Source organism: Equus quagga, unplaced genomic scaffold (genome assembly GCF_021613505.1).
Source record: "Equus quagga isolate Etosha38 unplaced genomic scaffold, UCLA_HA_Equagga_1.0 203_RagTag, whole genome shotgun sequence".
Taxonomy (NCBI): Eukaryota; Metazoa; Chordata; class Mammalia; order Perissodactyla; family Equidae; genus Equus; species Equus quagga.
The window spans coordinates 9,046,593-9,070,820 of record NW_025798627.1 but is presented as its reverse complement, the minus strand read 5'-3'; the positions used below and the strand labels follow the sequence as shown (position 1 = coordinate 9,070,820).

Here is a 24,228-nt window from a genome sequence, read left to right as displayed (position 1 = left end):
TTTATACCCCAAGGCTTCATTGATCAGTATTTTTCTCAGATCCTTGGGATTCTCAAACAAAGGTAGAAAATTTCTTGAATGCAAGCCTAACCTCATGCCAGGCCATGGGTTAGCCCCTTTGGGGACAGGGGTTAGAAGTGGTGGGGAGTTTATTCATTTGGGAGTTTGGAGGAACTCAATTAAGTCCAAGTATCCTAGGATCTTTTAGCATGTGTGTGCCAAACATTGTAATCAATTATATACATTATCTTATTTACTTCTCAGCACAACCATATGTTATTATTATTATCCCCATTTTGTAGATTAGATGATTGAGTTTTAGAGTGTAATTTTAATTTCCCCAGCATTATATAGTTTTAGTGTAAAGGCTAGGATAGAACCAAAAGCAGTGTGATTTCAGAGCCTGCTTTTTTAACTACTACTTTATCCAGTGCTGTCCTATGGAACAATGTAAGCCACATATACGATTTTAAATTTTCTAATAGTTACATTAAAAAGAGCAAAACAATAAAGTGAGATTAAGTTTAATAATATATTTTATGTAAACCAGTATATCCAGAATATCATTTTATCCTGTAATCAATGTAAAAAAAAATAAGATTTTGTATATTTTTATGCTGAGTTTGAAGTCCAGAGTATATTAGCACATCTCAATTTGGAGTAGCCACGTTTCAAGTGCTCAATAGCCATGTGTGACTAGTGGCTACCATACTGGACAATGCAGCTCTACAGCCTTACCCTTGAGGCCAGTCTGAAGCTTGGGGAGAATACAGAGGGTGCCTTTTGTTTATGACAGCACTAGTTTGTGTGAATGTTACGACAGTGGAGCAGCCTGACTGTCTACTATTTTCCTGACTTATTGGGAAGAGCCTCCCAGCCCTTGAGAGCCACAAAAACTCTTGAGAAGTAGTTGTTCACAGTTACTCTCCTTAAAACTAGGTACCCCAAAACTAAATCAAATATATAGATTAATTAGAAAGTAATTGTTAGAATTAAAAAAGAATTCCCAACATTTCTTTACATAGTCATCTCTCATCATCATAATGTACATTTTATATGGCCTTATCATTTACACAACATTTTACGTGTGCTTTCTTTCTTGATCCTCACAACAGACCAGTGAGGCATTATCTCCATCTATCCAGGTGATGAATTGATTAGAAAGTGATTTAAGTCATTTGCTTCAGTTTACATGTAATAAAGATGAACCCCAAAACCTGTTCTTTAGACTCCAAATCTGGTATGTTTTTCCACTGTGCTAATCAGCTTTGCCTTGTACAAAGCAAAATATAGTTATATTTATGAATTGTGAACAGTTAACACCACTCAGAACTCAGTATATTTACCTCTTCCCAGAAATGCATCCCTTAAAATCCTGTGTGATTGTCACAGTGGCTATACTCCATTTCTTGCTCAGTTACTGACTCTTACTTTAAGTGACTCTGATTGTCTTATATCTTATGTTGCCTGAGAAAGAATCTTAAATGGACACCTTTTTGGTTGGTTTGTTTGCTTGTTTTTGGCATTGCTGTTTTGTTTGACCCTAGATTCCATAGGATCAAATCATCTTGTGAGCATGTAACTAGTCATGGTAAATTAAGGAAGTATCTAGGGTCTCCCCCCGCGCCTTTATTTGTCAAAGGAAATCTTGACTCTATAGGGGAATTACATGTTGTCAAGCTAGCGTTTTTTTTCTTTTCCTGAAATCAGACATTAAGGCAGATGCAAACCCCACTCCCTGCATATTTTACATGAGAGATTTCCATGTAAGATTTTTTGTTTCTTTGTTTGAAATAGTTTCAAACAAAGGGTTTCATGGCTAAAACAATCACTGGCAGAGAGATTTTAGACATACAGGTTGGATCGGCATGTAAAGGACCTTGAATACTATCACAGAGATTTGAGCTTTATTTTATTTAGGCTTTAGGGAACCACATGATTAGAATAATGTTTTAGATAGACTAGTGTAGAGGATAGTTATCTGATCTATCTGGGATCTGGCTAGTTCAGATTAATAGTAATTCTAGGTTCTACATATCCTAACTCCAAAAGGGCTAGATAATTGAAAAAGACATTGTAACTCATCAGAACGTGTGGATGACTAATAATGTTTAAGTGAGACTGCCGTTAAGGCACATAACTGACTGACGTCCACATCCCAAGGTGACAGCACCACTTGGTCATTCCTAGCCAGGCAGAGCATATATTACACTTATTATAGCACAGTAGTGCTTATTCTTCAGTTATTACCATAGTGTGATTTACCAACTAACTTCTCTGTGCCTTAGTCTTATAATAAGGAGATGATAATGGCATCTATTTCAAAGAGTATTTGTAAGAAATAAGTGATTTAATATTGTGCGTGCTTACAGTAGACCTGCTCAATACACTGAGGCTCAGTAAATGTGAGCTGCTCTTATTATTGCTGTTGCTGTCAGTTCTGTTAGGAATGTTTAACGATTTTTATTTTTACAACTCTATTTTTATCTTCTAGCTACTGCGTGGTAAAAGCTAGAATGAAACAGTTGCCTGCAGCAACAGTTCGCCTCCTTTCAAGTTCTCAGATAATCACTTCAGTGGTCAGTGTTGTAAAAGAGCTCATTGAAAACTCCTTGGATGCTGGTGCCACAAGCATAGATGTTAAACTGGTGAGAGTCCCTGAGGAGCCAAATACCTTTAAAGCAAAAAAGGGCAGGACAAATGTTTTCTCCTTACAACTATTACCTTTCTTTTCTTTCTTTGTACCAGTAAATTATTCTTAGGACATTGGACCCTTTGGTTTTGTTTGTTTGTTTGTTTTTAGCACTTTTTTTTTTAAGATTGGCCCTGAGCTGACATCTGTTGCCAATGTTTTTATTTTTTTCCTTTTTCTCCCCAAAACTCCCCAGTACACAGTTGTATATTCTAGTTGTAGGTCCTTCTAGTTCTGCTATGTGGGACGCCGCCTCAGCATGGCTTGAGGAGCAGTGCTAGGTCTGTGCCCAGGATCTGAATCAGCGAAACCCTGGGCCTCCGAAGCAGAGTGCAGAACCCCACCACTCAGCAACAGGGCTGGCCCCAGGACGCTTTGTTATTTTAAGAGTAAATTCTTAGAAGTAAATTTTAATTTGTGAACATTAGTTGATTAGTTTAAATCCACATTAGTAACACTAAAGGAAATTATAAAAGCAAACTTATTTAGTGCTCCATCACCTAAAACATAAATTTAATTTATCTGTATTTTCTATTAATATCTATCCTTGGTTATTCATATTTACTTGCTTTATATATTCTCCTTTGCACCTTTTCACCTAATCGTATTTTAAAACCATTTCCCATGTTGCTTCGTAGTTTTCACATTTTAAAATTTAAGTGCTGGGGCCGGCCCGGTGGTGCAGCGGTTAAGTTCTCACATTCCGCTTCAGCAGCCCGGGGTTCACTGGTTCGGATCCCAGGTGTGGGCATGGTACCACTTGGCAAGCCATGCTGTGGCAGGCATCCCACATATAAAGTAGAGGAAGATGGGCATGGTTGTTAGCTCAGGGCCAGTCTTCCTCAGCAAAAATTGGAGGATTGGCAGCAGATGTTAGCTCAGGGCTAATCTTCCTCAAAAAAAAAAAAAGTGCTATGTATTAAATAATTTGAGTTAATGTGACCTATCACACTCATTATGATTTATTACAATTAGTTTGTGTCTCCCTCCCCTGTTATAAATTACTAGCTGATAAAATAAGGTCTGTATTTTTTCCAGTTTTGTGTCCACTATACCTGGCCAGTACTTGGCACATAAATGGTAAATAAATTTGTTTGAGTGACTGTAAGAATACTTTTTTTGGTAATCATTTAATTATCAGACATTTATGTTATTTCTAATATTTCAGTATTAGAAATAATAGTGATACAAATATCTTTGTAGGAAAGAAACCTATGCATTTTGTATATATGTTTGTATATATAAAATCCCAGTTGCCCCTTATAAAAACTCTGAGAATTAGCTACTACTATACCCATTTTACAAATAATTAAGGTTCTGAGAACTTGTTCAGTGATATAATTAGTAAGTAGTGGAGCTGAGGTTGGAATTCAGGTCTTTCTGACTCTAAAGCCCAGTCAAGATCTTTCCTCTATGCCAGTGTCCTCACACTGTTTGGGGGCATTAGAATAATTCAGAGAGTTTGTTAGGGCAGTTACTGGGCCCCAGAACTTCAGATTGTAGGTGGGGCCCAAAAGTTTGCTTCTCTAACCAGTTTCTAGTTGATGCTAAGAATCACTGTTCCATACCATATCAAATCTGTATTTTGTTTCTAAATAAGTTTTATAAACATGAAAAGTACTTATTAAACCCAAAGAAAGACAATTTTTCTTAGACGTTTCATATAGTCAATTCAGTCTGATTAGAATACAATTGGTAATAATTAAACAGGATTAGGTAGTTATATCTGACAGATTTCACTTAAGAATCTTAGGTGGGCAAATATGTATCTTGTTCTCAAAGTTCTCTGAAGAAAAATAGTTTTTTAAAATAGTGTTACAAAGCAAACAGAAGTTCTCCTATGAAAGTAAATTACACCTTTTTATCTGGCTATGTATTTTAATCTCTTGACGTTTTTCAGTTTCTCTTTCTCTGCTTTGTAGAGTTTTAAAGTAAACGACTGTGTTGCTTTATGTATTAAGTCCTGTTTTATTTTGCTTTCATACAATAATAACTACCCTGACTAGGAATATTTTCATGATTAGTTAAACAGGTTGGTATTATTTTACACATTTAAACTGATCTTTGTGTTATTTTAGTCAGATGCCTGGAGTTCTTATTTATGTTGGAAGATTTGCATTTCTGCAGTTAATGATTTTTCTATAAATGAAGCAGAGAAGCTATTCCAAGAATGTTAACTTAATTTTAGATTGAGAGAGAGATGAGGAACTAAATCTTAGGCATCTTCCCCCCAACACCTTGTATATCTAATTTGTCTAAAAAGTACCAACACATACAGTATTATATAATTTTAGGCTATTAAAAGGATGTGATATTACTTTAAATACTACAGTCATTGTAATTGTAAGAAGACTTTTTCTCCCTTTATGACTTACATAAATGGCCACACACATAAAACTTTGTGAAGTCAAGCTTATGACAAATTTACTACCAAATTTAGAATGTAGTATTCATAGAAAGTGTGATCACTATAGGAATTTAGATTTTATTTTTATTATGTTTGTGTATGTTTAGTATTAGACTGCAAATACTAAGCTATGAATTGAAGTTTGGTTTTTTTCCCTTGATTCCCAAGTTAAAAACTCACTGAGATTGCCAAATTAGTTGTATTTTCTCAGCAGTTGCCTGTTAGGTGACTAGTTGCAGAAAGAAATTTTGAGTTATAATGTAGTAAATATTAAAATTTCTTGTGAAAGCAGTAAATAGTTGAAGGGAGGAATTATTGAAAGTCAGGTTGAGTAGTGATAATTGCTAGACTCTTGGTGGGAAGAACTAGGTGGTGGTTTTGGTGCTCATGGTATCCTGTTTTATTTGTTTGCAAGATTACATATACAAAGGTATATATCATTTAGAAGAATTTTTTTAGTCGTTTAAACATAAATTTAGACATAAATACCTATGATACTGAAACAATTCAAGGGAACCTTAAAGATCAGACCAACTTCCTTATTTTACGCTTGGATCTGAGTCCAGGGAAAACAAGGGACTTCCCCGTTGTACCATAACTAGGAATGAGTAGACTTAAGAAATTCAACTCTTGCTTTCTTAATGTTAAGTTTCCATAAAAGATAAATAGATGACAAAATTATTTCACTTGTGTTTCTTTCTGTTTCTAAATGTTGTAAGTTTAAAGCCATTACATAGTAAAAGTATTTTTTAACTTTTTATAGGAGAACTTTGGGTTTGATAAAATTGAGGTGCGAGACAATGGTGAGGGCATCAAAGCCATTGATGCACCTGTGATGGCAATAAAGTACTACACCTCAAAAATAAACAGTCATGAAGATCTTGAAAATTTGACGACTTACGGTTTTCGTGGAGAAGCTTTGGGCTCAATTTGTTGTGTCGCTGAGGTAAGGTAATTTATATAGACTGTTTTAGTGATTTTATAATCACGGAATATTAGAATTAAGAGAAAACCAACCCAGAATTTGGCAAAGAGTGTGGGGTTTTTCTTGTGGTACATATATATAACATAAAATTTACCATTTTAACCAGTTGTAAGTGTACAATTGAGTGGCATTAGGTACATTCACATTATTGTGCAGCCGTCATCACCATCCATCTCCAGAATTTTTTTGTCATCCCAAACTGAAACTGGGTACCCATTAAATAATAAGTCCCCCTTCTCCTTTCCCCCTATCCCCTGGTAACCACTGTTATGCTTTTTGTCTCTCTGAATTTGACTTTTCTAAGTACCTCATTTAAACGGAATCATACAATATTTGTCCTTTTGTGTCTGACTTATTTCACTTAGCATAATGTCTTCAAGGTTCATACTTGTAACGTGTATCAGGATTTCATCCCTTCTTAAGGCTGAATAATATTCCATTATATCTATAAGCCACATTTTGTTTGTCTAGTCACCTGTCGACATCTGGGTATATTTGGATTGTTTCCACTGTTTGGCTATTGTGAATAATGCTGCTATGAATATGGGTGTACAAAGGTGTGTTTGAAACCCTGCTTTCATTTCTCTTAGGTATATACCCAGAGGTAGAATTGCTAGGTGATTCTGTTTAATTTTTTGAGGAACAGCAAAATGTGTTTTGTAGTGTTAATGTTTATAAGAAGAAATAGTGGTTTAGTGGCCTATTGTCTTGGAAAAAATGTATTAAATAAAATTAAACAGATATCTTACCTATAATCACTTTTCAGAGCCTTTACTAAAGTCTGTTGTGAATCTCTAAGGTTGGTGGTTTATAGTAGGTTCATTTTCTGCACCTACTTGACTATGAAACCCTTTTATTGAGAAACATATCACTGTTTTTTTCTTGTTTTGTGCAACAACTTTGGAAATACCACTCTAGTCAGTACAGATTATTAGATTGTGCTCTAGAGATGCAAATTGACTTGGCCTACCCTCTAGCTAGTTAGAGGCTGATTGGGTCCTAGAACTTTGCTCTCTTGACTGCTTTTTTGGTGCTTTTAATGTCTAAACCCCTGAGTTCAGTGCCTGACGCACTCCATCGTGTAGTATCAATTATACTTCACTGCCTCTGCCCTACATTATATAACTAGTTTGTGGCAAAGCTCATCTAGAACCTTGATCTCTTCATTTCCATCTATTTCAGTTATGTTTTATCCCATGACTCCATACTAGTTTCTTTGTGCTGTTCTGTTTCTCTGTGTATGTTAAGCTCTGTATTATAGTGTGATAGTATCTGTGTCCTAGTGAGTGACATGGTAATTGTGAGGGTCTCTTTAGCTATCTAAGTTTGCCCGGTAGCTGTATAACCCTTCATTTGTGCTTAGTATGGCAGACTCTAATTAGGTGAGAATGCTCAGATGCAATAAATAAAATGGTAGGATTTTATACCTTTTGTCCCAGAAAAGTGGCAGGGACATGACATGTTAGTCTCTCCTCATCTGGTCTCTGGACATCTATTTAGTAGCCTAGTCTCCCCAGCAATGATACATTCTTCAGGCTTATTGTGGTCCTTTGCTGAGTGCTGGCATAGTGTAGGGTTTTTCCTTCTTTTTGTGAATAGGGTCCCAACTCGGTATTCATTTACTCTTTGACTTTGCGGCTCTGTAAGGTGATGCCTAAGCAAGAAAGAAAAATTGTGGGTTGAGGAGGAGCTGGAGTTTCAAGTGGGCGATTTTGCTGTTTTAGCACAGAGGACTAGGAGCCCTCCCTTGTTAGAATCTAGATGTTCAGACATCACTAAAGGAGGAAAGACCTTGTCATTCCTTAAGTGCACTTGCTTAAAACCTTTGTGCAAAAACTAGCACACTCTGTGCTGCTCTTACCTTTCTCAGCACTTGCTTTATTTAGAGTTCACTGAGTCTCCAAATAGATTTTAGGGAAGAGTGACTGGAGGGTACAAGGGGGCATTGCCCATCTTTCTCCCCAGGGACTGTACATGGGAACCTATGGCCCTAGGCTCTTGTAGAGTCTGTTTTTAACATGGGATGAGATGTGTATCGGAACCTGCAAAGCCCCCAGTACTGGTACTATTATATGACCTCTCAGTGGCTATTTTAGAAATCATATAATTTGTTAGAGAATGTATTTTATTTTTTAGCTGTTGTCCAAACTTGGCAGGTAAATCTTTAAGCTTTATTTTGGCAGTGTTTTTGAACAATATATAGTCTGGCATTTCTATGTTTTCTAAGATGTGTATAACCTTTCAGAACTGAAATTGGTCATTATCAACTTTGTCTGCTAGGTGGCAGCACTACACTTAGTCTTCTAAAATATATTGTACATAAGCCATATGATTCATCCAAATCTTCACTATAGTTCTCATTTTAGATGGCAGTTTTGCAAGTCCTTGTCCAGTGGTACTCTCTGTTTCTTTATTTGATTAGTTAAACCTGCGTGATAACTAAGTTTATCATTTTGTCTTTTGTTTCATTTTTGAGGCATTTGAATGCCTTCAGTATAAATACATAAAAGAATTTTGCTCATTAAAGTTACAAAAGGAGTAAAAGAAATGTCAAAGTATCACAATAGTAATAGGAAACTATAAACTTTAAAAAAGTTATTTTCGATTTAAACATTGCAGTGTCATTTGTCAATCTTAGAAAATATTAACAGCACTTTATGTACTGTCTTATGAATCTCTGGGAAAATCACACGTAGATATATGTGTGTGTGCACACACACACAGCGCAATGAACTTTTATATCTGTATACTCCAGATCCAGATATGGACTATTGTCAGCACCCCTGAAGGTTCTTTATGCCCCTCCCCATGAGTACTGGGAGGTTCTCTCATGCTCCGTCCCAGTCAGTCAGAGGTAATAGCTATTCTTACCTCTATCAACGTAAATTAGTTCCACCTGTTCTTGAACTCGCTCTAAATGGAATCTTACAGTAAGTATTATTTCATTACAGACAAATTGTTTGATGATTTAGGTTTGATTGTACCTGAAAGCCAAAGGAAGTATAGAACTGGAAGCGACCCTGGTAGTAGTAGTGGACCCTGGTGCACTGCCCAGATCCCCCACTTGGGGACTGAACACTCATTCCCCCAGCTGCCAAGAGTATTGGTGACTGAACACTCACAGCTGAGTCTCCCTCTGGAGATTGCCCTTACGTCAGCTGAAGAGAGTTACCTTACTCTCATCATCCAGCGCAACCTGCATCCAATGGCTGGTTGACGAGGGGTTGTAAGGTCTCTGTTCCAATTCAGAACAACTCTGCTATGCTTTGTCTGCTCCAGACTGTCCCCCCTTGTAAGTGTGGCACAGCCCCACTTCTCTTTCTGCCCTGCCCTCACAAGTGACGATCCCAGCAGCACTCCCCAATAAATATCCTGCTCACTAGTCTTTGCCTCAGTCTGCTTCATGGGTAAGCCACCCTGCAATAGGTCTTCTAAGGTTCAGTCTCATGTTACTGATGAGGAAACTGAGGTCTTGTGAAGCCAAATGCCAAGTCTTCTCACTCCAGCTTCAAAACACAGTCTAATAATCAGTCAGCTAATATTTCACTGTCTACTGTATGCAAGTGCTGTGCTAAGTAGTTTACTTCAGAGGAACTATGCACAGTGAAGTAAATGGAATGTGAAAATTGTGACCTATTTAGGGACACATAGTATGTCCATGGTAAAGCCAAGAATTCAGTTCCAATTTCATGCCTCCCAGTACTTGGTTTTTCACAGTAAGTTAGTGCCTTCTTACTAGTATGGTTAGAGAGAGATTTATAATTTAAAAAGGACCTCATTAAAACAGTAAATATACTCAGGCCTGCAGTGGTAAGCTTAATAGGTTATCAAGCAGTAGTCAAGTTGAAACTTACGTGGGAAGATTTCTGAATAGTATTTCAGAAATACAGAAAGTAATATATGCTTGTCAAGGTCAATTACATTTAAAAATAAATATTATTGTTATTCAGGAAGAGTTAATGTTTTGAGGGGGAAAAGCTTCACTTTTGAAGCTTACTGAATATTCTTCACCTTTCAGAAAGAATTGAACTTTCATGTAGAGTAGAAGGTGCATATTTATTTTAAAGGCTCCAGTTTATTTTGAAAACTCTGGATGGAGATTGCCGTTACATAATAAAAATTAATGATTTGGCTATTTTATCTGCCAAACTAACTGATGCAGATAATTTTAAAGTCATAGAGATGTAAACCATCTCAGGCTTAGTATAGTGATGATGTGTAATTGGGATATAGTTTTGTCACACTATTGAAACAGCCGTCACCCAAAACTCCAATTGTTGAAATTATTTTTTGTTAGATTATTTAAAGATGTTAATAATTTTAGTTATAAAAAGAAAAAAATTAAGTAGACTTTCAGCAGAATTAGCTGGAGAAATTTAAAATATATCTATTCTATATTCTTTATTTATATACTTTAAAAGAATGGGCAGTTTCCTAATTTGTCAATTATGAAATGACTTCCAATCTTAGAATTAAACACTCCAAAGGAGTAAAACATTCTTTTCATATCTACAAAGTATCCTATTGATATTTAAAAATAAATTTCTGCCTCCATAATCTGTGATGAATGTATCTGTGACTGACACAAATTGACCGACATGGCTTTTTTTTTTTAAATCATATCATCAAGCATAACTTCTCTTGAAATTTATTATTTGTAGAGCAATAATTTGGGGATATTTGTCGTTCTTTGATGTTAAATTCCTCATGCTGATTACTAAGCATACTGACTAGAGTGAGCTAGAAATAGTGAAAATCCTGTTTTGACCTGTTCATAAAATTTTTTCTGAAGACCGTATATATTGTTCCTATCACATAATAAAATACCCATAATAAAATGTTTTGTTTCTTTTTAGGTTGCTGTTTTTTATACGTTATATTAGAAATTATCTTTCTCCTTTCAAAGAAATGTTTAAGAAACTTACATAAGTTTTTTGAACTGGATTTTAAATAGAAGCTAAATTATACCTTAGTTTTAGGAAGATTACAGAATGGTTTTGTTGTCTTAGAATCAGAACAAACTTTGAATGAGGAGTCAGAGCCTAATTCTCATTCCCAAGTGTTTGAATATGAGACTTGACCATAAGACGGGTTAACCTTTCTGAGTCTTTTTTTTAATGTCTGTAAAGTGAGAATAATGATTTGAGGGTCAAATGAAGTAGTACATATTAGAGTATTGTGAATATTATCATGTGCCATACAGATGAATGTTATTTTTACCCCGGACTTGAATGTGAAAAGTAGTGTGCGGCTGTGTCATACAGGTGATGATGTCATCAGCTTACCCATTCCCTTTTCAGCAAGTGGTTTTTCACCTCACCTTTCAAAGTTCATGCAAACTCCTCACCATTTTGGGAAAATCCTTTCTAAAATTTAACAACCATTCCTAGGTAAATTCCTTCTGAGTCTCACCAAAGGTCTTTTTTCTATAGCATATGTTTATTTTTTTCTCTTGTTTTTTCCTGGGAAGAATTAGAAGAGTTGCCAGCCATCTACTGCATAATACTCATGTTTATTGATTCATTCATCCAACATTTTTACAGTGGTTACAGTGCACTGGGTATTATTCTGATCTGTCAAGTTCATTATACATAATTTTGTGATGAGATTGTATGGGGTCTGTAGATTTATTGTTGTTTTACTTTACATTAAACCTCTGTGGCTTAAAGTGGGCGGAATGACTAGCTCATTCTGTTTTGAAGATGGAAGTTGAGATTGTCTTATTTGTGGGCTCGCATATCTGTAAAAGGGTAGGGGGAAGCCCCCAGCATTATTCTGATGGTCCCTGCCTCCTGCTCCAGTGTAGGGGACCTCTTCTGTCTCTCGTAGCCATGTGGTTAAGCACAGGAGTTTTTGAAGCATCTGGGATATCTTGCTTCCTAAATGCAGTCTCCTCAGAGGTGGTAGAACTCTGTTGAGAGGAGAAAAGCGGGGACCAAGATCCCCTGTTGCTAGTCTCCCACAGTGGAGTATCAGGGAGAAGGTTCTGAAGTCAGAGTGCTTAATATAAGTGTTCAATTGTGTGCAGGCAGGCAGGCATACTCATACGCAGAAAGGAAAAGACAGTTCAGTCATCCAGGCAATATCCATATTTCACCTGAATCTTGACAACCGTTAGTTTTCAGACTCTTGTTTCTGTGCCCAAGTGTTCATCTAAAAGTTAGCAAAAAAAAGAAACAATTAAAAATCCCTTTAACATAATTATCTAAAATGAATTTTTGTCAAGGGAAGATTTTTTTGTATGAATTTCTAGGATATTTCCTAAGTTTTTAATTTACTTTTTATCTAAAACATTGAGAAAAATTGTGCTTATCTGAAGTTTAAATGCTTTTATGTAATTTTAACTTTCTAATAGTATTATAATTTCTTGAAACTCAGTAACTGGACCAGAGTCAGTTTTTAATAACTGATAGCTAATATAACCTCTAAGGTTCTGTAAAGACTTCTAAAACTTCTTTTAAAATAAACTTCTCTTTTCAAAATTCTTTAAGTTTCTATTTCTTCTCTTGACACACTGGACTCACTCACTGTCACAGTTCCTCACTGTCTCTGGTAGGAAGCACCAGTAATAATTTGCAGTATTAGAGATGCTTCTGATGGAGGTACTGCAAGTTCAAATGCTAGCTGCTGCACAGCTAAAACATTCTGAACCTGTGCCTGGTCCAAAAAAAGGTTTCCTGCCCAGGACACAGGGTCATATGATGAAGTGAGCTCTTGAAATACAATTCCTTCCTCTGAGGAACACACTGTATTTCATGAATTTGTGAAACATGCTTATGCGTGTTATCCTTCACTGTCTTTAGCAGTGAATTGCAAAGCATTTCCGATTTAAATAAATTTTCATGGAGCTCTATACATTGTAATTTAAAAAATTTTAGTGTTGGAAAACAATATTGTGTTCTATATTTTTTTACTTAACATAAATATTACACTGTAACCACTAAGGTCCTCTTTTGCCTTTTAGTACTTCAGTTTGTTCATCTAAGCTGCAGTATTACTGTTCACTAATGTGTTTAAAGAATGAACAAGTTAGTATCTGTAAAATGCTTTGAAGTAGTTACAGCAAAAATCCATGTAACCTTATAAAGTATTAGCATCATCTTCATCTTATCATCACCCTCCCCTTAAAGATGATAGTGTAATCATTTATTCAGGACCATCGAGCAAATCGCTGGCAGAGTTAGTACTAGAACTCAGAGTTCCAGGGCTGCCTTTGCTCAGTGACACCAACTTTAAGTCAGGTGGCTGGCTCTTTGGAGAATAGAAATAGAATTCAATTGACCTTGGCATTTTGGAGAAGTGGTTGGTTAAATGTAGAATTGTTTTTAAAGGGACAATCATGGAGTAATTAAATTAGAGACAGGAAAGGAAATCTCTAGCAATTTCTGTCCTCTTTTTTTTGTACAAACGTTACTAGAAGAAATCACTATTTGACACAACAGAGTTGGGATGTAGTAGAAAGATTAAGGTTAGTTATCAAGCCAACTTTTTAAATTATACAACTTTTGATCCACAGAGTATATTTTTGGAAGAAGTAGAATAATCACTTAAGAGTATACAGAGGCTCACAACTTGGTTTAGGTACAGCTTTTTTGGGGAGTAGTTATCACAGAAATAGTAGGTTGAGGCAATATCCCTAAAAAGGATTTTATGGATGTCACCCTCAGAGAGAATCTACTAGACTCTACTAGTACTGTGAGCTAGAGAAGCCATATTTTTTCTTGGTGATTCTGGTAATTCTCTGCATGGTACCCGCATCTTCCATAGAGCCATATGGCCTACAATAAATCAGTGAATGGTTAAGACAGCGTGACAGAATCATCAAATGTAGACCCAACTGGACCCAGGTGAGTTCCAGCAGTAGAGCTGGGTCTTTGCAGCTTCTTCCTAAATGATACAGGTTGATTTTAAGATAGTCAACTCTGCTAAGTCCAGGGATGGGCAAGAAAGGTTGCTCCCAATTTTGGGTCATCGTTGCTCACCAGAAGTGTGAGGAGGCTACCTTTTTCTGAGTCCACCCTGCTTTCCTTGCCAGCATCCCCACTCCTCACCTCTGGTATTTTCTGACAATGGTATGGTTTGCTATTATATTCTCCTGCTAATCTCATGAGGTAGGGAAACAGAAAGCTGAGGGTAAGGGTAGCGCAGAGTACACACATTCCGAATTTTATATTTTTATGGAAACATTTTCATGCTGAATGAAATCCTTTCTTATACTTACGTGTTCTAATGCTAAGGTTTTTTTAATTAATAAAAAATTTATGTTTAAACAATGAGTTCAAAGCTTGGATTTAAGAAAAAATCACCCATAGATATGTATGTGTATGATTGATATTTTTTTATTCTTTTGAACCATTAACTTGAAATACGTAAGTGCCGTTTTATACAGAATGTAAAGGAGGGAATGATTACATTACAAAAGGATTATTCAGTTTACCAGCAAATTTATGGGAATTGTCTTGGGGCTGGTCCAGTGGCCCGGGGTTTGTGGGTTCAGATCCTGGGTGTGGACCTACTCACCACATGTCAAGCCATGCTGTGGTAGGCATCCCACATATGATGTAGAGGAAGATGAGCACGGATGTTAGCTCAGCACCAGTCTTCCTCAGCAAAAAAGAGGAGGATTGGCGGCAGATGTTAGCTCAGGGCTAATCTTCCTCAAAAAAAAATTTATGGAAGTAGTCTTAATGGCAAGCTGCCTTAATACAGTTGAAGTATTTGATTTTACAGATGTAAGTCATATAATAAAAATAGTGATTTCGGGTATACTGATTTGTGTAAGTGTCTTAAAATTAAAGTGAAATACTCAAAACACAAATCAGTAATTTGCAACAAAAAAAGTAGAAGCTGGCCTATTGCTTATTAGTGTAACTCTAAGGAATATTTCAAGAGAAGTGGTCATAAGAACTTATCAAGTAAAACTTTTAAAAATCTTTAATAAATATAGAATGATTATTTTAAATCTACTTTGATAATGAGCCCACTGCAATTTCAAAAATCATAATTTTATTAGAGGTTTTTTTTTTATTATTCTAGGTCTCAATTATTACAAGGACGGCTGCTGATAATTTTAGCACCCAGTATGTTTTAGATGGTAGTGGCCACATAATTTCTCAAAAACCTTCACATCTTGGTCAAGGTAAGAGGGTAGCTTTGTGGTGTTCTTTGCATTTTCTGTCTTAATTGCTTATCTAAAAAAATTGTTACTACTTAAATTCAAATGTATTGCTTCAGGCTCGGTCCTAGTAATGCCTAGTTAACTTGCAGGTGAACATTCACCCTTTGCTTTAGCCATCAATCTCGTAAATACTTAGAGTTGTTCTCAAGAGGAACTGTGTGGAAGACTTTGGACAACAGCATGGATTAGTTAGTCTTCTGTAAAAACTGTAAGAGCAATTATTTTACTATTGCTAGATCACTAGTGTCTTTATGTATGACAGATAATATTTTATTGAAATACGTAAAACATTTTTGATTTGGTAATCATGGTAATAAACCATAGCATCAAGATATTATGATTAAATAAATAATTTGAAATCTATTTATTTGTGGAAAACTTCAAACATATGCGTAAGTAGATGGAGTAGTGTAGCCGTCACTCAGTTTTAACAATTTTTATTAACTCGTTGCTAATGTTGTTTCAGTCTAATACTCTCACCCACTTCCTCCTTTTCTGTATTATTTGAAGCAAATAAATATATTAATTAGTGTGGCTGTTTGTCATTTAGTTTTTTAGTGTTTTATACACTTATGTAATTTTATTGTATTTTAATCGACGTCTTATATTTTTAAGTTCCTCTACTGTTTACTTCCAAGGGAAAAAATATCTCTTCAGGCTTGAGTTTCACATATCTCCTTTAATCTTTTTCATACTGCTAACTTCTGTTAATGGGATGTTTAAAGTTGAGAGAATATTCAAGGTATGACCTCTTTAGAGTCATGTTCAAAAGAATTATTAGATCTGAAAAGGGACTTGTGTTTTGTTGTTGTTTGCCCTCTTCTTCTCCAATTTGTACTATAAATTTATTTTTAATTTTGTAGTCCCTCATTGTAATTTATCAAAGTACTGTATTTTTTCTGTGGTTTCTTCCCTCCAGTTTTAATGTTAAATTATTGGATTTTTTCCCAAATGATTTCTCTTTTTCTTGATTGAAATTTATTTTCTCCTATCTTAATACTGATACCAGATTCTCTCATTCTTTCTCTTATTTTATAAATCCTCAAATTATTTACTGATTACTTTTGCCTGTTAAGAATTAATATTTTGGTAACCACATAGGGGAAAGAAAATAATAGGAGCTCCTAAGAAAACACACTAACATTTTTCTCATTTATTCAGTTAATAAAAATGAGTTCATCTAATAGCTGTTTAATTTGATATATAATAATATTGTGCATATTTTAATTAATATAATAGATTATGATTATTTTTCTTTTTTATGTATTGAAGGTTAAGACAAAAAGAAGGCATTTTTAAATGTGGTCCCTCTCCAGGAATGTTCTGACCCCAGTTCTTAGGAGTTCAAATTAGGAAACCATTAGGAGATATTTGGGTGGATTTCCCATAGAATACTTTGAAGTAATTGAGTCACCTTATCAAACTTAAATGTATTTATTTTTATCTTAGTAGTAGCCAGTCTAATCTGGATGGCCAGTGGTTCTGCATCCCTCATATGTCTCATGCTTTTCCATATTCATCTCCCTGAGAACTATAAAGTAACAATCCTTAAATATAGAGTCCTTCTGATATTTGCTCGTTTGCTGATTGATTTTTCTTGCTTACCTAAGTCTTCTGCTTTTAGTGAGTGAGACAAGTATGCTTATTAAGGAATTTCTACAGGCATTAAATGAACTTTATTTTCTTTAGCATATTCCTTTTACCTTAAGAAACAACATACTTGGAAGGTCAGTAGTTGTGAAACTAGTAATTTCTTTTGTAACTGACTTTTTTCTCCTAATTATAGTTGATTGGCTAGGAAAACAACAAAAAATCAATCTCTTAGTTTTAGAATGCTCTAAGTGGACTTACAGAAATCACAAACACTTTCCAAAAGCCTTTTACATTTATATTGCCTTTGTGCTGATAGTTTTTTGAGTGATTGAATCACAGACTCACATTTCACCACCAGCTGTCATTCAGCTTCCATTTAAATGTTTTCTGTGTAAGATAAAACTGCAGTTCAGCCATCCTAATTAATACCTGTGCATTTAGGGTTCTTGTAGATTAATTTCTGCTGTGGTGTGAACATCCTTGCTTAGCGGTTACTCCTTTATCGTCTGATAGGATGACACCTGTAGACTGCCTGACTGTAGGTGCAGAGACAGCTTACCACAAAATCTTTTGTAGGCATTGGAAAATTTGTTACTCCTTTAAAAAACAGGTTTCAAAATGTTTAAAAAGAGTTTACTAGAGATTCCCATTCTGGTTTTTCGTGGTGTAGGTATTGGTTTTATGGATTAATGTAGCCATTTAAAATGACTTATGTGTTTAACAATAGGTCGTTTTAAATTACCCTGATCTTCTGTTCACTTCTATTTTAAGATATTTAAAAAATTAACAAGAAAATTGGGGCTGGCCCCGTGGCCGAGTGGTTAAGTTCGCGCGCTCCGCTGCAGGCGGCCCAGTGTTTCGTTGGTTCGAATCCTGGGCGCGGACATGGCACTGCTCATCAGACCATGCTGAGTCAGCGTCCCACGTGCCACAACTAGAAGGACCCACAACGAAATATGCAGCTGTGTACCGGGGGGCTTTGGGGAGAAAAAGGAGAAAAATAAAATCTTAAAAAAAAAAAAAAATTAACAAGAAATGTAAGAATAAGTCTCCAGCTTTTAAATTCTTTTGCCAAGAATCCTGACTAAATTATTTTAGGTGATATGTTTTTTCAGTCATCACTTTTATCCCTTTACCCTAATCAGTTTTTTTTCCTTCTTCTCCCCAAAGCCACCCTGTGCACAGTTGTATATTCTAGTTGTGAGTCCTTCTAGTTCTGCTGTGTGGGACACCGCCTCAGCATGGCCTGATGAGTGGTGCTAGGTCTGTGCCCAGGATCCGAACCAGTGAAACCCCGGGCCGCTGAAGCAGAGTGCGCAAACTTAACCACTCAGCCATGGGGCTAGCCCCTAGATAATCAGTTTTAAGCTTTCTAAATTGATTTACCCTTCTGGACATATTCTTTTAACACCTCCAATACTTCCTTCCACCTTAGGAATTTCTCAGATATCAAAAGTGGTATATTTAAAGTACTCTGATCAAGATATTTCCTTTCCCTACCCTATTATTAAAGCAGAGAGAGCTTCCTCTTCTTGGTAAATCCCTGCTATGTGTGATTGTGCATGTATTGAAAGATTTTTTTCATCTTGAGAATGGCACTTTTTCATTAAATAGTTTAGGAAAACTTCTATATATTCAAGCCACCATACCTCTTTACATTAGGAATATAAATAAATAGCTCCCTTTATAAATGGCATAACATAGGGTCCTGTAAAAATATAACAGAGCATATGACAGGACAGCAATTTAGTTCTGGTGTTTGTAGAATGTGCTAAAGTTAGAGAGCTGAGCACTTCTCTTGTAAAATATGATAGGACGCTAGGGCCTTCTCCCTACTCGCCAATATTACTTGGTACTTTTTTTTTAAGGATACACATTTTGTTTGGAATCAGTAGTTTTCCATCATTAAATTTTATTCAAACATATGTAATTCTTGGCTTATTGGTAATTCTCAGTTTGCTCTGAGAATACTTTTAGCTGCTGAAGAAATAATTTATCAGTTAATATACAGATTAGGTGTAGTGTGGTCTTTGATACATAACATATATTTGAGAAGCAACATGTATCTTTTCCTTTCATAAACATGTTTATATTTTGCCCTTGTGGTTTCTGCCTGCCTTCCTTCCCACCTTCTGTCCACAGCTATGGTATATATCATATTTGTTGCACACTGGTGGAGAACACAGATGTGTAAAAGGAACTCACTAGTGAAGAACACAGATGAGTAAATAAGTAATGATAGTAAAAAGAAGCCACCGGCTGCCAAAAGGAAGGTTAGTGAGTTTCAGAAAACAACATTTGAGTTTGAAGATGGTAGGTAAGAAGGAGTGAGAGTATACCCTTTCAACAAGAGAAGAATGATGGATGTAGATTTCAAGAGACCATTGCTCTCTAATGTAGTGATGAGGGGACAAAACACATAATTTTTAAAATTTTCAGTTTTAAAAAACCCATCGAAAAACTGTGTCACAAAGAAGTTTTAAATGAACTAAGTTAAAGAAAAAGATGACCCCTTCCTAGACAAGAAGAGACTGGTGGCCACTTGCTTCCATGGGAGTATTAACTGAGTCTGGAGGCATAGGCAGGCAAAGGAGCAAGCCTGCTATAGACAAGAGCTCTTTTATGGCCCTAGGAGAAACCAGCTGAAGTTTTGATAGCCACATGTGAGCTGATGAGACAGTTGGAAGATGGGATCCTCAAACACAGAGCTCATTCACCCCAGATGTCAAATCTCGACAGGAATTTTGCTGAGTAAACAGTGATGAAGAAAGTTGGGACTGAGCTAGAGAAAGAAAGATCTTAAAGTCTTTCAGTGCTTAGGTCCCAAAGCCTTAGTAGAGGAAGAGACCTGACTCCATCCTCAAGACGTTTGAAACTGGAAGTTAACTGAAACTGAATAAAGGAGCAGCTCAGCTCCAACCCAGTTAAACTCCTAATTATGTTGAAGAGTTTCATTTGTCACTCTAGCTGCTTGACAGAGAAAATGAAGTGCCTTCTCTGGCGGAAAATAATATCTACTTCAGTATCTATTGCTCTTTTATATACAATGTCTGGCAAAAATAAGAATGTTGAGAGGCATGAAGAGAGGGAAGTGAGATCCATAATCTTGATATAACCAAACTCACAGATGACTTAGATGTTTGAATTAGCAGACAAGAACTTTTGAAACAGCTGTTTATGTTAAAGAATTTAGAGGAAGGGATAGTCTAAATCAGTAAGAAGGTGGAGAATTTCAGCAGAGAAATGGAGCTCTAAAATAGAACCAAATGAAAATTATAGAATTAAAAAAGTACTGTGTCTGGATGGGCTTAGCAGCATACTGGTCATAACAGAAGAAAAGATTCGTGAACTTGAAGTCAAGTCAACAGGAATTATGTAAATTGAAGGAGAGAGGATAAGATAGAATGAAGAAAGACAACAGGGCATTAGAAATCTGTGGGACAACATTAGACAGTCTAACATATGTGTGACTGGAATCCCAGGAGGAGAGAAAAGAGAGAATGGAGCAGAAGAAAAGTCTGAAAAGAAAACGTGAGAATTTTCCAAACTTGCTGAAAGCTTCAAGCCACAGATCCAAGGAACTCATTGAACCCCAAGAAGAATAAATAAGAACAGAACCACGGCTAGGCACATCATGATCAAATTCCTGAAAACCAGAGGAAATCTTAAAGCAGCTAGAGAAAAAAATACATTCAGGGGAACAATAATAAGAATGACAACTGACTTCTCATCAGAAACAGAAGCCTAAAGAGAATGGAATGACATCTTCTAAGTGTTTAAAAAAAATTAACCTAGAATTTTGTATCCAGCAAAAATGTCCTTTAAAAAATAAGGACAAAATAAAGGCAATTTCATTCAACTAAAAGCTGATAAAATTCATTGCAAGCAGACATGCACTACATGAAACTATAAGAAACACTAAAGGAAGGTTTTTAAACTGAAGGGAAGTGATTCCAGATGACAACCTGAAGCTGCAGGAAGAAAATAAAAGCACTGGAAAAGTTAAATATGTGGAAAAAATTAAAAGACTAAATTTTTTAAAAATTTATTTTACAAAAACATACAGAACAAGGGGCCGGCCTGGTGGTGCAGCAGATAAGTTTGCGCGTTCTGCTTTGGTGGCCTGGGGTCTGCCGGTTCGGATCCTGGGTGCGGACTTGGCACCGCTCATCAAGCGATGCTGTGGTAGATGTCCCACATATAAAGTAGAGGAAGATGGACATGGATGTTAGCTCAGGGCCAGTCTTCCTCAGCAGAAAGAGGAGGATTGGCAGCAGATGTTAGCTCAGGGCTGATCTTCCTCAAAAACAATACATGTATACAGAACAATATGCTGTGGAGTTTATAATGTATAGAAATGCAGGACAAAATATTACAAAAGACAGGAGAGTAAGTGGAATTACATTGTTTCAAGGTTGTTACATTGTGAAGTATAATTCATTTTATGGTAATTAAGGTAGACTGTGATACTTTAAGAACGTATATCATAATCTCTAGAGTACCACAAAAACAATACAAAGAAGTATAGCTAAAACCTCAATAAAGTAGATAAAAAAGGCACACTAAGAATGACGTAGAGTTCAGTGACAGCGTTTGGAGGTAGTAGATGCAGGAGATTAGGTTAAATATGATAGCTTGGATGTTAGATTATGAAGAGCCTGTTATATTATGCTAAGGAGTTTGTATCTCTTGCAACCAGCAGTGAGCTATTGAAACTTTTTAGGTAGAAGATGAATATCATGTTATTTACAAAATTAACCTGTAGAACATTATGACTCCTACCATAAATTTTGTCTTACTGTGTAAGAGATGTTATGTTGAATTAAGGTTTGAGGGAAGGGAAGAGACTTGACATAGATTTGAGATTTCTGAGGTAGAATGGATAGACCTAGATGACTTACGCGATATTGACAGTATGAGGTAGAGGGATGAATCAATTAAATCTAGAGTATCTGCCTTTGGAAGCTGTTGGATGTCAGCGTTATATGAGAAGTGAGGAAAGGTGTGGTATCAGACTGAAGGAGGAAGATAGTGAGGTCTGGGTGTGATTGATTGGAGGTGTCTTCGGGCTGTGAGGAGGGCTGATGATGTTGAATAAACATCTATATGTAACTCGATGCTGGAGGTCTTAGATACATATCCTAGTCAATTCTAAGATGCACCTTTTGTCACATTTTGACATCCCTAAAAACAGTTGTGGCTTATAATTAATGGCCTCCCCAAATCTGTTTTGGACAGGGAATTTTCTGTATTACTGGTGATTTATGCATTCATTGGAGGAATAAACAATTTCATATTTTCTTGCAAAGCAACAAACAAATGCTTATGAGACCCAAAAAAGGGAAAATAGCCACAAGTAAATAAAGCTGTGTTACGTGCAAAAGGATTGCTATCAAATGCCAAGTGTTGGAATTGAAGAAACCAGAGAAAATTGGAATATCTGTGGGGCTAGATAAAAGAAATTTCAAAAAGATGAGAGGCTGGTATGACCAGTTTATGTGTTTCAGAAAACCGTGTTAAGGCGTTGTGTCATGGTTTAATTGGCATGTTTTTTTCTTTTTTAGAGGTTCATGAAAGTGTGGTGTTTCTTACAGCTTTGATAAAAGAATCCTTGGCATATGGGTGGTAGTTGAAGCTGTGGCAGCGGAGGGGATATCTAGAGAACATAGAGTGAGATGAGAAGAAGGTGTAAGAGAGCTCTGAGAATAGTGTCTAATGTGGATTCTGGTGTGAGTGTTCACTCCTGTTTAGAGTGCATGCCTCTTCTGATCGCTGAGCGCATGCACTCCTTGACCTCTGTCAACTTTACCTCACAGCTTGACGGTGACCTATTTACTTTCCTAAGGCAGAGAATAGTAGCACCACAGTGTGACCAGTGAGGAATACCACGGTGTTCCAAGGACTTTAGTTCTGAGTGTGGAAGTGACGTGTGCACTTAGGCCAAGGAAATAACCTACATAAAGCTGGAGGAAGGCAAAAAAAATTTTGTAATTGTTGGTAATGAAGCACCTGATCAAGAGAAAAGAAGCAGAAAAACATCATGTGAGCAAAGTAGAAATACAGCTTTACCTCTGGTCCTTTCCACAAATATCTTTTTTTCCCTTACCTTGTTTTATTTTTTCTATATTTTAGTAAATTCTCTTTCAAAATTACAAAAATACCATGTATCCTATAACTAAATACAGGGTTTATTCTTATTACCTATTTCTCTTGTTTTTGTTCTTCTGTGCATTCATTCATTTGTTCATGTATTCAAACTTTTTTTTTTTTTTTGGTGAGGAAGATTGGCCTTGAGTGAACATCTGTTGCCAATTTTCCTCTTTTTGCTTGAGGAGGATTGTTGCTGAGCTAACATCTGTGCTAGTCTTCCTCTGTTTTTTGTGGGATGCTGCCACAGCATGACTTGACGAGCAGTGCTAGGTCTGCACCCAGCATCCGAACCTGCGAACCCCATGCCACTGAAGCAGAGCGGGCTAACTTAACCACTACACCACTGAGCTGCCCTCTCAAGAATTTTTTGTTACATGCCTACAGATTATTAGTCATTGTTTGAGGTGCTGGGGATGTAATGGCAAACATGGTAGACAGTCACTTGCTCTCATGCTTCTTGTGTTCTAAGAGGGGAGGCAGATACAAGTCTTTTTAAATATTGATAATTTATAGGAAGAAATAAAACATGGTTTCAGTTTGGGAGAAACAACCTTTGATAGACCATTCAGGCATGGATTGTCTAAAAAGATGATGCTTAGGTTGAGATCTGAGGATCGATAAAGGAATTAGCCACGCAAAGGGTAGGGGAAAGAACATGTGCAGAAGCCCTGAGGTAGAAATAAGTCTGGAGTGTTGGAGGAGCAGGAGGAAGGACATTGGTAGGAAAGGAGATTGCCGTAGTCAAGGTTACATAGGGCCCTGTACACTTTATCTTGTTTTATTCCCGAGCCCGATACTCCAGTTGTCCAGTATTAATTACTACTAATAGTTTAAAAAACATTGAGTTCCAGGCTATTGTTAGGCTTTTCCCTACATCATCTCTGTTTCATTTCAGGAATCCTTATTTAACAGTTACATTGCAAATGCAAGCCACATTGTCATCTTCTCTTTACATTTAGCTCTTAAGAGTCTTTGTTTGTGAAGATTATTTTCTCATCTTCTCTTGTCATGAAGTCTGTTTTCATGTAATTGTCATTTGGTTAGTGTTCATCTCCACTATTTTCATCAGATATACTTGGGTGATTTACTTCGGAATCCTTGCAAGTCCAAAAGTGTGTTCATTTTGCCCTTGTACGTATCTTGACTGGGTGTAGGTTTCTTAGGTACCCCTCAATAGTTTGTAGACTGTCTTCTGGTGTTATAGGTAAGAAATTTGGTGCTGA

The 24,228-nt window shown here is 36.3% G+C and overlaps 1 protein-coding gene across 8 annotated transcripts in view; it reads left to right on the top strand.

The window, feature by feature from the left end:
* The window catches only part of LOC124233514 (PMS1 protein homolog 1-like), an 83,841-nt gene that overhangs the window by 3,493 nt on the left and 56,120 nt on the right, over window positions 1-24,228 (top strand). For all 8 annotated transcript variants that reach the window (XR_006887084.1, XM_046650664.1, XM_046650668.1 and 5 more), the window contains 3 exons: window positions 2,495-2,648; window positions 5,863-6,045; window positions 15,121-15,223. Coding sequence is in view for 7 of the 8 variants with exons in the window: in XM_046650664.1 (XP_046506620.1) it covers window positions 2,517-2,648; window positions 5,863-6,045; window positions 15,121-15,223 (418 nt within the window). In the remaining variant the exon portion in view is untranslated. The remainder of the gene's footprint in view (window positions 1-2,494; window positions 2,649-5,862; window positions 6,046-15,120; window positions 15,224-24,228) is intronic.